At 42.9% G+C, this 17,822-nt stretch overlaps 1 protein-coding gene across 3 annotated transcripts in view; it reads left to right on the top strand.

Annotated features, from left to right (window-relative positions):
- Positions 1–851: 851 nt before the first annotated feature.
- Positions 852–17,822, top strand: part of MAP3K20 (mitogen-activated protein kinase kinase kinase 20) — a 178,905-nt gene continuing 161,934 nt past the window's right edge. For 2 of the 3 annotated variants that reach the window (XM_059394177.1, XM_059394179.1), the window contains exons 1-2: positions 1,047–1,232; positions 14,022–14,214. In XM_059394177.1, coding sequence (XP_059250160.1) covers positions 14,056–14,214 — 159 coding nt within the window. In that variant the 5' untranslated portion in view covers positions 1,047–1,232; positions 14,022–14,055. The other variant, XM_059394178.1, reaches the window with a different exon arrangement.

The following is a 17,822-nucleotide window of genomic DNA, read 5'->3' on the forward strand; positions in this document are numbered from 1 at the left end:
TATCTGTTTTTCAAGCCAACTTCTCCCCCACAGATCCCTGTTCCTGTCAATGGCACCACCCTCCTTCCAGTCACTCAGGCCTGAAACCTTCGCATCATCTCTGGCTCTTTCCTTCTTCTCTTCCACACCCCCGGCTTCTGTGGCCTCTTCCTGAAACGTGTCCCTCAATTCCATTCCTCCTTTCCAGGTCCATTTCCTACCCTCCTGCCCAGGTCCTCACAATCCCATTACCAGGTCGGGACAGTATTTACCGCTCTTGCTGCTTCCCAGTCTTGCCCTAGTAACGCATCCCACAACCTCCTGGACTGCTCGCTAAGTCACCGTTCAAACACAAAACCCTTTGCTTCTAACTTCCCCCAGCTCCCCAGGGCCCATAGATGATAGAATACGAACCGAAACCCCTGGATAATGCTGCCTGTACCTTTGCGACTTGCCTCGCCTTTCCCCAACAGAGCCATCCTTCCCAATCAACAATTACTTTTCTTCCCAATACTTACTGCTGCCTCTTGCTCAACACCTGGGATGAGTTCTTGTGTCCTCATCTGAACTCAGTTTTGTTTAAGTCATGCAGCCGGGCAGCCGACCGTGACCCCTCCTCGAAATGCCTCTGTAAGTATCTACTGGTGGTCCCACCCACGCAGCCTTCAGCCCTATCTCCTAGAAATATCTTCCCAGGTCTGTGCCCTTCCCAACCAGATAATTAACTCCTGCGGGGCCTGAAGCATCCTCCCGTCTCTTCGTATTCCCAGCACCTCTGACAAGCTAAGTGTTGGTTGATAAGGACTGAGTTGACCCGACAGGTGGTGGGAACTTGTTGAAATGAGCTGAAAGCCACCGAGAGGCCCAGAGGCACGCCTCCCTCTCCCGGCGCCCCGCGCTGCAGGGCCGGTGCTCTTCCCACCGAGTTCCTCCATCCCCCCAGCCGGGCGGCTGCCTGGGCGCAGGGGCGCACCGAGCCCTCGGGGGGCGCAGGCCCGGGAGGCCGGCCCGCACGTCGGAGCCGCGGCCAGAGGCCCGGCCGTTCCACGCTCGGAGGTAGGTGGTGCTGTTGCCGCGACTGTCTTCCTCATTGGCGCGGGGCGGAGAGGCGGAATGTTCAACTCCTGACTCGGGCGGAAGCGTGGGAGCCGCGAGGGCCGCCGTCCTCTCGACCCCCGGTCGCCGCCCCTGCCCTCGGCGTGCGCGGGGCCTCGGCGCCCCCGGCTGCTACTCGCGCCCGGCCCGGGAGCCAGGTAAGGGGCCGGCGGGAGGCCGCGGAGGGCGAGGCTGGGTGGGAGGCCCGCGGCGCTCGCGAGTCTCGGGGCCGAGGCCCTGGCGGCCTGCGGGGCTCCGCCGCGCGCCCTCCCCGACCCGGGGCCCGCGCGGGCGGCCGCGGCCCGAGCGAGCGTTGCCGGAGTTCCGCGCGGCGGCCCGGAGGCCCCGGGAAGTTCGGGCGGGTCCCACGCAGAAGTTGGCGTCCGGAAGGGCGGGCGCAGTCTGTCGGGCTTTCCCGGCCCTGCGCGCGGCGCGGGAGCGGGGGCCGCCGCTTCCCCTCGCGGAACGCCGGGGCCCGAGCGCCGGAGCGCCGGCCTGGGCGCGGGCGACGCGGCCCCTCTGGGAGGCGAAACGCGAGTCTTCCAAATCAGGGCAGGGCGCGGGCCGCTTCGCAGCGGAGGGCTTTGCGTGCGAGGGGAGACCAGTAACTTCTGCTTTTCTCCCACCGCGAGCCGCCCTCCCCGACCCTCCCCGGGACAGCGTGCGGCCCGCGCCGCCCGCACCCTCCAGCGGCCCCCTCTGCCTCCCTCCGGGGCGAGGGTGCTGCTCCGCGACCCGGTGGCGGCCCTCGGCCCCCCGGGCTCTGAGACTTGCCCCCAGCCGGGAGGGCCAAGCTGAGGTCGCCACGACGCTTGGCTGGCTCCTGACAGCTCGCAGACCAACTTTTCCAGAAACCCGGAGAGATGGCTCCGAATTGCCAGAATAAAGGGGGCAGGTCATTATTAGATTGCTGAAAGCATGTGTTTCTGATGCGCCTCGAGATGTTTGCAAAAGCGCCGTTTATGGAGGACTTAATTAGTATTTCTGTTAGTTTCTTAAATAACGAAAGCAACATCATTTGGTGGCCGGATCCAATGATACGACGATAAGCAGCTCTCTGTTAATAAGGGTGTATTAGAATCCACTTAACAATTAATGCGAGGATATCTGAGCTAAGATGGTTGCTAAAGTATGTTCTGTTTTATCCCTGAAGCTGTTTTAGGAGAGCCTTCTTGCTTTCTTGACCTCACTTGACGCTAACGGTCGGGATTCTGCGGATCCGAACCTACAAACACATTGAAAGGCAAAAATAAACAAGTGCTTCAAGACAGTTAATGACTTCTTTGTAGTGGGCCTAGCTCCACAGTGAAATTTCATGTTGCTTTTTGATTAAAAAAAAAAAAAAATGACGGATGCATTTTAATTATGGTTTTGGTCATTTGTAGAGCCTTTGTTTAAAGTTCCAGCTACAATAGTGAGAGATTAAGGAGATTGCAAATGAACATGAATTTGGTTTGTTTGGAAAGAGTGAATTAAGATAAAGGAAGATGGTCCCATAAAGCAATGTGTGCTGTTTATTTTCGTCTTTCACAACATAATTCCTATTATACCTTTTTTTTTTAACCTGGAAAATATAGTTTGATTCAGAAGTTAGAGTGATAATAATTCCAAAGGAAATGATCACAGTGCAATGGCAAGGAGACTTTTCTTGTCTAGGAAAGCAAATAGATGACTGATCTCTTCTTACTGTTTTTGGGAACACATAAGACACATTAAAAAGAGAAATATCCAAATATTAAGCAGGAGGATTTGGATCTAAAAATGGATGGTCAAAGATCTTGGGAACTAAGGGACCTTCTTGCCAAATAAGGAAACTTGGCAAGCTGCACTGTGTATTTTAAGTTAGCACAAGAGTGAGTGTTATTGGCAATATATTGGCTGAGTGCCTATCTGGAATGAGCAGTGAAACTGACTTTGACAGGGCTACAAAACTATAAACAGGAGTTATGAGGGGTGTGGAGGGAATAATCTAGTCAGAGAAAACGCGGTTACAGTGAGGTTTTGTGAAAAGAGGTCAGACATACATGAAGCTATTAGTGTGGAGTCAAAGAGAAAAATGGACAGTTTTTAGAAATTGTTGGATTCAGAGAAAAGAGAGGAGAGAATCAATGATTTTTTTTCTTTTTAAACCCAGAAAAAGGTGTTTGCGGTGATACAGTACTTCTTGGAATGAGATAGCCTTGTATCTGTATCCAGAGATACTGAAAATAAAAATCAATTTGGATCATTTGTTTTCCATTTTATTCTACCCAGGACAGATTGACAGGGAGGGTGTCTCATCTATCTAAATGTAATAGGAGTAGCGAAGGCATCTTTTGGCCTTACTGCAGGGAAGATTTAGGCTACTTCTTTTGTGGCCTATTAACCTTGCCCCCCTACACACAAATAAGCCAGAGCTCCAGCTGTGACCAGAAAACTGTACCTGTTAAGGAAAGAGAGCTATAAATGTGAGAGCTTAGATTGGTTTGCCTGATACATGGGTGCTTTTGTGTGGGACCATCCTACGGACTGCTGAAGCATCGATTATGCCCTGTAGCAGTTAAAATAATCCCAACCCAGGAGAAGATTCTGCGGGAACAAAGCAGCCATGCATTGACACTCTAACCCCGCATTACAGTTGCTAATAGGAAATTAAAGCCTCAAATTGAACTTTAGGTGGATAATAAGCAATCTAGTGATTACTGTCATAAAGAAAGAGCTTGTTTAAAGGAAAAGAAAAAAAAGATTTGAAGGACGGGACGGAATGATATAGTGGAAAAAAGACCTACGATATGGTGGGGAAAAAAAGATACAACTTTGAAGTCAGAGCTGAGTTTGAGTCCTGGTCATGTCACTTGTAAATTAGGTGGTTGGCTTGGGCAGTTTTCATTCCCTTCATTGTCTGTTTTTGCATCGGTAAACTGGGGACAGTGCTACCTGCTTGCTGCATAAGCCTATGAGACTACAGACGGAAATGCTTGAAGCAGCATCGGAAACTTCAGCCACTATATTTGAGTGGTGGAGAAAGGTGTTTTTCCACATTCTCGAGTTAGAGGCAGAGCAAGTTGCTTATTCTATCTATACCCAGGTAGCTGGCCCCGTTCCCAAAGCATACTTCATGGGAGTGTACAGGGCTTAGAGGTTTTCGTAGCAACTCTCCTGCTTTAAGGGTTTGTAAAGCAGGTTTGTGATATTTGGGGGGAAAGAATCTGAAGCTTATTGCATTTAAATATCTATATGAGGAATTTGAAGAACTTGGGAGTTATACGAGTAAGGGAAGGTTATGACCTGGAAGACCAAAACCAAAATTACTTGGAAACGTTCTTAGAGCTGCCTTTGAGCACAGCTTGTCTTCAGGGGCTGACATCCTTCTTTCTGGACTCTGTAGAAGAAAACCGAAAAGAGAAGGCAAGAATCGCTATCTAAAGGTCATGGAGTGAATCTTCACTGATGAAACTTTTCTACCAGAGTACCCTGTTGTGGAGAAGAATGTATTTCTTCAGGGATCTGTAAATAGAGCCACAAATACTACCCCATGTAAACAAGCACTTTTTAAAACTTGTATTTCATCTTAAAAATTCATCTGAATGTTGCATTCTCTTCTGTACTGTTTGACTGTTGGACAAACCAGGACGGATAGACACTTGGCATGTTTATTTCCCCAGATGTTAAGGTGAAATGGAGTCTTGTAGGTAATGGAGTCTTGTAGGTGGTGGATTATTCATACACCTTCTGCGCAGTGCGGCGTAGTCCGCGTGTGGGGGAGGGAGAGCCTGGCTCTGATGGATGGACCTGCCCCATTAGGCTTTGCAGCCCCGCCCACCGCATGGGGTAACACCGTTCCATTTTGTGGAGAGAAGAATAGCAGTAGATCATCACCCAGAGTTTTTATTTTCGGTGGTTATCCTGGGTCTTTAAGTGTGCACAAAGTTCTTTGCTTTGGGAACGGAGGAGAGGAAGGGATGAGGGGAAAGATTAGTTGTAGGATAGAAATCCGGAGTATGACTCTTGGCTTCCCAGCCTGTTTGGGAGGAGAAATTGAGGAGATTGGCCCAGTCATCTCCATCATCTCCATCGCTGACAGCCATCACTGCTCCTCTGCCTTGCCAGGGACTCCTCGGTCAGGTTCATGTATCCCTGGGAAGGGAGACCATGCATCCTTTAGAGTAGGTTGATTAGTCACAAAATACTCACAGGGTCGCTGTTCCGGCTGTTGCAAGAATCTCCTGTTCTGCGTGCCCATGTGCCATTGAACCCTCTCCAGGACAGGCAGCTCACTACTAGACAGAGTGGCAGAGTGCTTCATAGGCGACTCTAATAACCAGGAATTTTTGTTGGAATTTTTAGATCGGTGAAGCACAATGTGGGGTCTTCCGTGGCCGCTTCTGGTTTTAACAGTCCCCATTTGCTTTCATCTTATGTCGAGGTTACCAGGTTTTAACTGTCTTATTGACCCTTCTCAGGGCACATTTGTTCTAGGTAATTAGTCCAAGAGCACACCTGTTTGTTAGCTGGCAGGAGGGGTCAGATAGCTTCTGTCTGATGGAACGTGGTTAGGGGTAGAAACAAAAGCCAAGTAGCAGCAGCATTAGGGATGGCTAGGCCCACTGACTGAAGTAAGCCTTGTTTAGTCTTGTTTTCAACCCCACCCCTCCTCCCACCCCCAAACATTTGTGAATTCCTCTTCCAGCCACTGGTAGAAATGTGCCCTCTCAATGCTCCTTTGCTCCCCTCCCAGACTCTGGCCCAGCTCTCTTCCTGGGCCTCCAGTCCTTGGACACGGTTCCTCTGCAGGGACCCCAGGTCACCCATCGTACCGGCCTCATGTTGCCTAGTTGGGCTTCTGTTTGAGCACAGACACATTTCCACGTGGTATTTCTGTGGCGTCAGTGCCCCCTGCCTCCTACGTTCCTCTTCCTCCAGTGTTTTGCCTCCAGTGACAACATTTCTGACAGGGAAATGTGTCATGGAAGTCTGTCTTCGTTAATTGAAATATTAAAGGACAAATCAGAATGTTTCATTTAACTGGCTCATCTGTATTTTAACCTTGGCTCTAATTAGAGGGATTTGTCACTTGTACGGTCAAGCATAGACTCACAAAAAAATGAAACAGTAGCTGTTCTATTTTTTAAGAGTCTCAAAGTCTATTTCTCTCTGATAGTCACGACTAAAGAGCCTATTCACTGAGCCCAACCTCTTCTGCACAAGATCAGCTGCTTTTCAGGGGCAGCCTTGAAGGGAGGAAGGAGTGTCCATGGTCCACGATACTGGTTGGTTCTATTTGCATACCTACTCTCCTCTAGTTAGTCTTACAGATCTTTCTTTGCGTGGTTTAAAAACAAAAGCAGTAAACGAACAGCCCTGCTCAAGAACAGAATGTTAGAATCTTTGCCCTTGCTGTTCTGAACAAAGACACCATGTTTTGAAGATTAGACTTGGAGGAGAAAAATCACTGTAGAGCCATAAACCAAGTGGCATTATTTTAATACACATGCAGGTAAAGCACATATTTGTCTTATTCACTAATCTATGTTAAGGAGGCTGAAACAATGCTAGCATAAATAAATATTAGAGCAGCAAGGTTGGCAGAAGACTTTGTTGAGGGCTGTTCTCTAAAAGGTTTTTTTTTTCCCCCTTTTGGTCCAATTCAGGTCATTCTAAAATAAATTAGTTTTCTTCCTATATTGCATCAAAAATAAACTTGTAATTTTTATGAGGAAGGGAAAAAGAAAAATGTCAGTTAAGGATAGAAAAAGAGGAAGAATCTGCATTCAGAAATTACAGGCTCGTGTAAAAAGTAGAAAAATCCAGAAAAAGTCCAAAGACCTATTTTCTAGTACAGTTAGTCCTTTTAGAAGGTGGATTTAATTAAAGAGAGAGTTATGATTTGCAGGTATTTAATGATGGTGGTTACAGTTTCTTGAATCCATTTGATATGCAGTAGATAAGATCTAAAGGCAGACAGTGGCCACCACGGAAAGTAGGAATACTCAAGGAAACTACCAAAGTGAATGCCATAATTGAAATAAGTAGGTCCTAGAAATTCTATCTAAAAAGTGCAAAAAAAAAAAAAAGTATCGCCGTTTAATAAATTATTTTCCTTATGAAAAAGTTCAAAAGAAAATTGTGATTACACACTAATAAGATCTTGCAAAAGCTGTCCAGACCAAAAGCAGCAAACAGAGGAGTGAGGAAAAAATTAAAACATACACGGATAAGAAGGGACCAATAGTACATTTATTAATCATTGCTCTGCCAAGCTACTGGAGATATAAAACGATTCTGAAAACAGAGGGAAGAGAACTATGGAGGAGAGCAGACTGAACAATGAAAGCAGAAGTCTATGATGATAAGACTTATTAACATAACTTGACAATGGTCCTTTCCATTTGTTGAATATTGTTTACTAGGTGCTGAGCACTGCACAAAGCACTTTCACGTCTCCCACTTCCCAGCACCAGGCAGGATGGGTATTGTTGCTTGTGAGAAGACTGAGATCTGGGAAGTACAGTAGTAAGTTCACATTTGCTACTGGGCCAAGGTCTAACAGCTAGGAAGTTCACATATGCTACTGGATCTAACTGGGGTCTTTTCCCTGGGCCATGCTGCTTTTGTGTTGAAATAGCTGTTATTGGGAAAGGACACTCCTTAAAGAACTCAAATAATATTCTGCAAACTGGATAACTTTTGAGCTAGCATTTGGTGAAGGAATGGAAGAGCTTTCAATTTTTTTTTTAACTTATTGGGTCTAGAGAGGTCATGGTCAGAAAAGGTGATTGGTTCAAAGGTTACCAAGAGCTAGAGACAGAGTTCAAACTTATTATCCATCTAAGCCTAGATCTTGTTTTTTTTTTTTTTTTTTTTTTTTAAGTTTTAGAATGTTAGCAGGATCTTTTCTTCTTTTATTTTGTTGTTTTTAATTCAGGACAAAAGTCATTTTGTTGGACTAGAAAACTGAAAACCTTAAAGTCAAATAATACTCCATTTAAAGTTTTCTGCCTCCATGTGGTTTCAGTTTTGACAGTTTGCTGATGGTGATAATATATGTGCTTTTAGCAGTTTAGTTAATAGTTAAAAATCTTTTCTAAATTTCGATTTTCACATTTTAAAAAATTGAACAAGTTCTTTTTTTACTATTCAAGTACTCAAGTGATTGGCTTCCACCAGCACTTGTTAGTGATTTTCAGCCTTTTCAGTGCTGTGACACCCTATTATGCTTTGATTTTTGTGATATCTCCACTCTGGCTTACCCTTCAGTGCTGTGTGGTAGATCCTTATTAATATTTAAAACAGTTGTGAGAGTTTATGAAACAAAAGTTAAAATGCTACAAAATTAGGACTGGGGATTGTTGCATGGAGAAAAATTGCCTTTCCTGTGTAAAAGCAATTGTTTTAACATGGTGGGATATAAACATCACTTGATTGGGTGTGCTAGGTAAATACCTTTGTATGGGTGACTCATTACATTTGGGTGTATTCACTGGAGAACACCTCTGAAAAGTCAGACATAATTTGATCAGGTAGTAGTCTTCCCCAAGATGCTCTAAGTGTGATTAATCAGCAACTCCTATTTTCCGTTCTTCTGATCATAACTTGATCCTCTTTGAGTAATGATTTAAATTAAGGGAGGATAGCTCAAGGGGAAAAATAAATATCTTCTGCTTTTTGAAAATTTGTCTTATACCACTTTGCTCTTACGAGAGACCTAAGTTAATACCTGGTTTTGCTAACTGAAAGAAATCTGAAGAGGATTTTCACTTTTAGGGAAAGAAAGACAAAAAGGGAAAATTGCATTCAGCATTTATTTTGCAGTGAGCTGTTGATAGAGGTGGGACGCACCCCAACCCCCTACCTCTGGTACAGTACTCAGCATCAAGCCACTGTAGCTTTGAACTGTCTGAGAGCATCTGTACTTTCTTTATCTTGATTTATTTACTGCATCCATTAGCAAGATGTGTCATAAGCTATCCGAAAGGCCTAAGAGGGGTTAATTTTGGAGTCTGGAAATAACTCAAAATTTTCTCCTTGTAAATTAATGGCAGTTGCTTTTTCGCTTTATGCCATTTTCTCTAATGAAAGGTTTCAAAGGAAGGCTGTACTTTTGGATAGTGGGGAAAACCTGTTCGTGGTCTGATACTCTATAGAAGGCAGTGGGGATTTCAGTCAGGTTTCTCAGCTAAGTCCATGTTGCTTTGCAAGCTCACTGGAATTAAAACCTGTACTTGTACACCCCAGAATTGTTAGTCTCTTCAGTAATAAAGATGGGACTTAATTTTTTTATGGTCTCAATAAAACATTAAAGTAATTACATAGTTCCATTCATACATAGCAAGATGTATCACAAAGTGAGTAACAATGATTCTGGGAAGAACAGGATTAGGTGCGTCATCTCAAGGAATGAAGGGCCTGGAGAACAATACTTCTCAGAGGTCAGCCTTCCTCAGGTCAGTTTCAAATGTAAGCGATCCTACCTCGGTTCATCCATACTTCCTGGACTTGCTCTGTACAAAAGGTTTAGATTTATTCATATTGATCTCATCCTGGTTTAGATCTCTAGGCCTTTTTTTTTTTTTTTTTTTTTAGATTTTATTTGTCAGATTGAGGGGAGAGAGAGTGCAAGCAGGGGAGGAGCAGAGTGAAAAGGGTGAAGCAAGCTTCCCACTGAGCAGGGAACCAGATGCAGGACTGGATCTGAGGACCCTGGGATCATGACCTGAGCTGAAGGCAGAGGCTTTAACCCACTGAGCCACCCAGGCGCCCCTCTAGGTTTGTTTTGAAAATAGCTTCTTTCCTCTTTGTCCTCCTCCTATTCCTCCTCCTTGTCTTCCTTCTCCCTTGGACTCATAGATACCTAATTCTGGAGTCCCAAATATATTCTCCTCAGTTTCCCAAGAAGCCTAGGCAGCAGTTTCCAAATCAGGATTCGCTTCACAATCCTCTGGGGGGAACTTGTAAACACTACAGATGTCAGATTTTACTTAGGCTGATTAGAATCTTTCTAGCTACAAAAAGTATAAGGGAAGAATAGCCAGAAACCATTCATTCATTTGTTCATTTGTTCATCCATTCAGCAATTTTTGAATGGAAAATGTGCAGCATGTGTGGCTGTGTACTAGGTGCTGAAGATCCAGATGTAAATAGAAATGAGTGTTGCCTTTAAGGGATTTACAGTCTGGTGGGAAGTAAGTAGGAAAGCTGAATAGGTAAAGAAAGGTGCTGCGGCACAAAAGGAGAACTTAATTCTGCTTACAGGACTTGAAGCAGGTAGTCGGGGACAGGAGTTTCCTGGGCAGAGAAGGACATTCAAAGTAGAATTAGGTTATACAAAGGTATGGAGATGTGAGAGAGGTTAGCAAGTACTGGAAACTGCATGTAGTTCCTCATGTGTGTATGAGAAAACAAGAAGTAAAAGTTGTCGGTGGTAAAGGAGCACACAAGAAAATTTCCCAGAACTGAAAGAAAGACATGAGTTCACTGGGAGCACAGGCTGAGAGAGTTCACTCAATGTCCTACCAGTGAATGAAAGACTCTCCTCCACATGTGCTGTCAATTTCAGCTTTCGGAAGTGAATACAGGGTCCTAAAAGCTTTCAGAGAAGAAGTAATAGTATAAAAAGGATTAGTTACCAGAGCACAGTCAGGCTGCTTTGCAGCTGCATTAGAAACTAGAAGACTGGGGCACCTGGGTGGCTCAGTGGGTTAAAGCCTCTGCCTTCAGCTCAGGTCATGATCCCAGGGTCCTGGGATCAAGCCCCACGTCGGGCTCTCTGCTCCGCAGGGAACCTGCTTTCTCCCCTCTCTCTGCCTGCCTCTCTGCCTACTTGTGATTTCTTTCTGTGTGTCAAATAAATAAAATATTAAAAAAAAAAAAAAAGAAAGAAACTAGAAGACTATGAAGGAATACTTTTGAAGTTATTTCCTACCTGGAATTGCAAAGCCAGACAAGGGTATCAATGAAGACATTTAAAGGCACACAGATTTAAAAAAAAAAAAAATTGCATTCTGGATACTCTATTAGGTTGTTAATGGGAGATGTACACTGTTAAAACAAGGGAATAAACCAAAAAAGGAAAAGCAGGGGATTCAAGGTTGGGTGTTCTCACAGAGAAGGTGAAGGAAATTTTGGGATGATGGTGAAGGGAAGTTTCAGTCCAAGTCAGGCCTATATAGCAACCGTTCAGCCAGATTGAATCCAGATGAAGAGTACAGGAGGAATGTCTCTGAGAAAACAATAGAACATTCTCCGCCAAATTACCAGACATTTTCATTTTGTTAGAAGAGGTTTGCAGTTCTTGGGAGAGTTCGATGCAGTGCATACATGCTAAGCAAACAACAAAAACAGAGCAACTAATAACTCTAGGAGAAACAAAAAGTTATCCAAGAAAGGAAAAAATCATTGAATCCCACATAGGAGTCCTGAGAATATTTACTTTGTCTACAGTAGTCAGACTACTGACTATTGATTTAACTAAATGTTAAAATATATTTGGAAGTTGGGAGGATTGGCAAATGTGATGTATTTCTATGCAAGGATAAAGGAGATTTATGAAAACTAAATCCTTTTCTTCCACAGGGAGAAGTTAATAGGTAATATCTGAAATGGAACAATCGAGAAATAGAAATATGAACACATTTTGTAGAAATACAGAGATAAATAGCAGAAGAAAATGCTAAAGTAGTCAAAATTAGTTCCCTCTGGAGAGAGAATTGGGTGTGGGGAGGGGTAGAGGAGCGTTCTATTTTTTATTATAGGCTTTGTAGTCCTATTTTATTTTTATACTTTGATAACATTAAAATAACAATATAGACCTCGCATCAGTAACACGCAGGGAATTTTGCAAGTGGTGCTTCAGATTTTGTTGAACCACCTTTGTAGCTTGCATGTTCTTTTTACCTACCTTTAGCACATTCCTAAATTTTATCCAAACTTTCTTCCTTTCTATAATTAACTGATATGAATTGAAGCAAAAGTTAATAAGGTAAATTGTTGACTCACATGTGTATAGACTAAAGCTGGATACAGTAGGTTTTTTTGCCCTGTGTTTTTATGTAGACTGTAAGCTAACTTTTAAACTTAAAGTTGGGGAAGGGGGGAATCCTCTCTCTTGTCTTCTCCAAAGGGTAGAGCAAAGTTTGACTTTGTGTGGGGAATCAGCATTCGTGGGACATTTGGTTGGCTCAGTAGGTACAGCATGTGATTCCTATCTCAGGGTTGTGAGTTCAAGCCCCACATTAGCCACAGAGCTTACTTTAAAAAAAAAAGGGAAGAAAGAAAGAAGGAAAAAGAAATCAGCATTCCTCAGTGACATGATGTTCCAAAAATGGGGCTGCTAGTCAGCTGCACATTAAGATCTCTGAGCGGACTGTGTACAGCACTCAACAGAGCTTCAAGTTGTTTATGAAGAAAATTTGTCCATTTATATGGATACAAACTGCCCCCTCCACCTTCTTGTTTTGAAAATAATCAAACCCCACAGAGAATAGAAAGAGTAGTGAAGCACTCCTATAACTTTTGCCTAGATTCATGAGTTCTTAACATTTTGCCGCATTTGCTTCCTCTCTCTCTATACCCATGCACTGTTTTTGAAGGTTGAGGGGAGGGTTGTACCATTTTAAATCAAGGTGTAGGTATAATGCTTAAATATGCCTCCCAGTAGGTCTCCCAAGAACAAGAACATCCTCCTACCAGACCAGAATACCATTATTATGCATGGATAAGATAATAGTACCTAATATATAGTTAGTATTCAAGTTTTCCTCAAATCCCAATAATACTTTCTGTAGATTTTGTTTTTTGATGCCAATATCCAGTCAGTGGTCAGTTACTGCATTTGGTCCTCATGTTTATTTATGTCTCCTCATGAAATTTTTCTGCCCTTTTTTTTTTTTTTTTTTTTTTTTAAATCTTTCCTGACATTGACTGTGATGAGGACCCAGGCTTGTTGACTGTGATGAGGACCCAGGCTTGTTGTTTTTGCATGTGTATGTTTTTGTCTCTTTGCTCCCTCATTGTGAGAATCTGGTTTACAATTTGGCAAGAACATGTGTGCAGACTTTTGTCATCCACCTGCTTCTTATGCAGGTTCAAGATTTTAGTCCATTGTTCTCTTGTTTGTAGGTGTTGTTTTGTTTTCCCTGCTCATCTGTGGTTTGGCATGGGGTGTAAAGAATGACCACTTACCTGGATAATAGTAAAACTCCTTAGTCTGCAGAAAATATCATTGTAATAATCTCTGGGAGGGGTAATCTGTTCCTCTGGAGACAAACATAATATTTTTTTTTTAAACATTCTTGGCAGAATTCTTTGGATGACTTAATATATTGTAATCAAGGGCAAATTTTCTCCTCTTTAATTAAGTTCTGCTACAGTATACAGTCCAGGGAGCCACTTGTGGCAAACACTCGGCCAGCTTTTCAATCATCCCTCCGCAGAACGTTAGCTTTCGGAATAGACGCCCTGAACATGTGTTGAGTTTGCAGCATTTTGGCCCTCCCTGTGCTGGGATGCCCGGCCGCTTAGGTTATGTATATTTTGTGTGAAGTGAGCACAACGTGGAGAGACGGCGTGCCTCGGATACCGGGAGAGCTGTGCAAGCTTGCTACCGAAAGCATGCCTCCTGTCTGTCAGGGCTTTGTGATAGACCTGGTGACACAGTAGCCTTTCGCCAGAGCTCCTGGGGATGTGCAGGAAGTACCGTGACGGGTTTTGTCAGGGGGGAAATCTGAGCCATTTCTCTGCGAACAGCTGGGTTTCAGAGTCTGGACAAGTGGCCGTTGACTTTTGTACGGGCTGCCAGGGTAAGGGTTTTTCATTTTGATTTGTTCATAGCCTTGTTTTCCTTTCTCCTAAGTCATCAAGGCTCTTTCTGGAAGTTTCGCAGCGCTTGTTACACGTTATCTAAAGTGGCATTCAGAGGATTGGTTCTAATATGTTTATGATCCAACTTTTCTTTTGCTTTCTCTCTACAGATCTTGTGGGAGTCTAATCCTTTGTCATTATGAGATGTCGTCTCTCGGTGCCTCCTTTGTGCAAATTAAATTTGATGACTTGCAGTTTTTTGAAAACTGCGGTGGAGGAAGTTTTGGGAGTGTATATCGAGCCAGATGGATATCCCAGGACAAGGAGGTGGCTGTGAAGAAGCTGCTCAAAATAGAGAAAGAGGTAAGGTCTTCTGCTGTCAGGAGTGGTCGCGATTGCACTTATGTAAGCTGTTCAACCCCAGTCAGAGGTCACGGGCTGTCAGGGACCTCTCAAGCCAGGCCTTTGGGGCTGATCCACGAAGCTGTTTCCCAGTTCCATTCTGGGAGCCCCATAAATAGAAATCCTTGCCACGTGTGCTTTAGGGTTGAGCTCTCCTAGGGGTCATTTGAACTGAGAGGATTTGTTTCCACGGCATGAAAGACCGAATGTTCTCTAGGCTCTCCTTGAGGGGAAGGTGAGGTTTCAAAAACCTTCTGAGGCTTCAGGCTTTGCCTTTTCCCAGGTCAGCCGAGAGGGGTCAGTAAAGAGTAACGTGTGAACATTTTTACTCCCTTTCTATTTTGGGTTTTGTGAATTTGTGGCCATCAGGAGTTGTCTTTTAAAAAATAAAAAGCGTTATTTTTCTACTGAAATATAAATAATACTAGCTTCTTGAATTTCACCTCTACTTGGACTTCATCTTAATAAAGAATTAACAGGTACTAGACAAACAGTTGCCCTATTTGTAAAATCAGAAAGAAGCCTTGGCTTCCCGAGTCTGGCACTTGTGCTGGTTCCAGGGGAGCACGCAACTCCTACCAAGACCCTTTCTCTTCCTTAGGAATAACACGCAGCGTGGTCCCTGGGTCCCCAGTTTAGTACCTGGAGAATAAAGCTAATTGTGGAGCTGACCTGCAGGGGCTCAGTGGCACTCGCAGCTTTTACCCTCTGGAGCTGGTTTTGGTCATTTCTATTTATGTCCTGTTTTGGCTAATTAATGTTTTGTTTTGTTTTTTCTCTCCCCCCAGTGTCTTTTTAAAGGGAACTTTGCCATAAATATCTTTTCGTTTCCCATGAATGATTTCATTTTTGTTTTTTCCCATTAACTGCTGTCAGTGAACCATAGTAGTTGATTAGAGAAGGGGACCTGAAAGGCAACCTTTGTGGTGTTTCTTCCCAGCAGTGCTGTATGACTCTGGTCACCAGCTGGGCTTCCAATTTGTTGAAGCCAGGTGAGCAGGACTAAGATCTTTCTGCCTGGGGGGTACCTGTAGGTTGGGGAAAGCATTAAAGAGCGATAGCTTTTCACACCCGTGTGCATACAAAAGAGACAGGTGCTATGTAGAAAACGTTTCCTCCCCTTTATTTCTCCATCAACACGTTTTAAAATAGTAGCCACATAGTAAAACCATTTCTTACTCTGGACAGAGCCTAGCTGCTTTTATCTAGTGAACTCTTATGTCCTTTATAGGCATGCATTATTGTACCCATTTTCTAGATGGGGAAGTAGAGATCTGGAAAATGTATTAAGGTACCTCAGGAGGGGCAAGTAAAATCCAGGAGACCAGATCTCCTGTTCTGTAGTTCTGAACTCTGAAATCTGTAGTTGACCAGATTAAATAGAAAATAAACCAATTCCATCAAATTTATATTCAGAATATTTAAACCTGCTAATGTTTGTAAGCATTAGGTCATGCAGGTTCTGTACAGGCTTGTTCTTATATGATTGTTGGATGTGAGAAAGACCTTTGAGTCCAAGAGCAGATTTTGCCAGGAAAACAGTAATTGCAGCATATTCACTCCACCCCCATTTATACATAATACTATTTATAATTTTAGTTTTTTACTCTCTTTAAGAAAGCAGGAAAATGACATAGGAAAGCACGGGGTGGGGGGAAAGCAGGAATTGGAAACACCCAAGTCCGGCTCTTATGTAGGTATTTAACCTAGATGGGTTATCATTCAGAAATTGAGTTGATTTACAGTGATACAAATACAACTTTGGGGGCTGGTTTGTCAGTGACTGTCAGCGAAAAGGAGCATCCTCAAACTTACTGAGTCAACATGGGTTTGAGATAGAAAACATTTTGGCCAGGGCTTAGCAGTTATCGGGAAAGGCAATGTGCATTTCTTAGGTTGATTTTTGTTACGCTTTTTGGGCTGTGGATAGGCTTGCTGGCTTAGGTTTTCTAAGTGAGGTAAAAGTAGTCAGCTCTGGATTTTTTTCCAATGTGTAGATTCAGTTTTATGTTACTTGATCACTTTTGCCAAGAAGCAGTAGGATGCTTAATAACATGTTTGTAGCTCACTCATGTAACTCTTAAGAGGGACCTGATATCGGATTATGTTTTATGAACTTAGTGATGAAAGGTAGGTGGAGAAAATATTTACCAAACTCTTGAACTTCACATATGTAGGAGGAAAGAAGACCTTCTATTTTGACTTTTTTGTAGACCTCTAATTTAGGATGTGTTACTTTTCTCTGTGTTAGTGAATATTTATTACTTTTTTAATTTAGAAGAAAAGAAAAATTGAATTTACTTAAAATCTGTGTAGTTTTTTAAAACTTAATTTCTAAAAGATTTTACACCTACAGAATAACTATAAGAATGGTACTGTGAATTCTAGCATTCCCCTAGAATCACCACTTATTATTAACATTTTTCAACATTTGCTCTCTTTAAATATTATATTAATTTATATGTATTCATACATATTTATTTATTTTGAGAGAAATTGAAAGAGAAAGAGAAAGAATGGGAAGAGGGCAAAAGGAGAGACTCTTCAGACTCCTGCTGACCGTGGAGCCCGGTGCAGAAAGCTTCTCAGGACCCTGAGACCAAGAATCGGACACTTAACTAAGTCACCCAGGCGCCCCCATATTCATCTATATTTTATTGAACCATGAGATAAATCACAGATACTAGGTACATTTATCCCTAAACACTTTAGCGTCTCCCAAGAATGTAACCATAGCACAACTATCCAATTAGAAAATTTAATACTAATGCAATAATATTACCTGTCCTACAGTCTGTATTCAAATTTTGTGGACTGTCCCAGTGAGGACTTTTTATGGCAGTTTTTTTCAACCCAGGATCCAATCAGAATCACATATTGCACTTCAATGGTATACCTGTTTAATCTGCTTTAACTGGGCGGTTTCTCTTCTCTTCTTTGTCTTTTAAAATTTGACATTTTTGAAGAGTACAGGACAGTTATGTAGAATGTCCCTTATTTGGGGATTATCTGATTTTCCCTTCCTCTTGCCTAGTTTAAGGTTATGTGATTTTAGTAGGAATACTTTAGAGGTCATATGCCCTTGGCATATTTTAATGGGAGACTACGATGTCAGTTTGTCTCGTTACTGGTGATGCTAATTTTGAACCCTCGACTAAGAGGGGTTTACCCAAATTCTCTACAAAAAAAAAATACCTTTTTTCCCTTTATAATTAATGATTAAGCCTTTGAAAGATACTCTGAGGTTATGTAAATATCTTCTTTCAACAAAAGTTACCCAGTGTTTTGAGCATCTGTTGGCAACTCTTGTTTGAATCAGATGTTACTATGACAGTTAACTGCGTAGGCGGCAAAAAGTTCTAGCATAAATGAGAGCCTTCTTTTCTTCACTTATTTACCTGCTCCTTCACCAATTGTCTTATTGTCGACTTATAGATTCTTTTTCAAATTCAAAATGTTATATTGTATTATGTTGTTTCTCACTTTCATGCTGAAAATGTCCCAATGCAAGAGTCCCTTCAAGTTAGTTCCCGTGTCTTTTGGTGTCTCCATCACTTTTTAGCATTTTC

This window comes from Mustela nigripes, chromosome 3, assembly GCF_022355385.1.
Source record: "Mustela nigripes isolate SB6536 chromosome 3, MUSNIG.SB6536, whole genome shotgun sequence".
Taxonomy (NCBI): Eukaryota; Metazoa; Chordata; class Mammalia; order Carnivora; family Mustelidae; genus Mustela; species Mustela nigripes.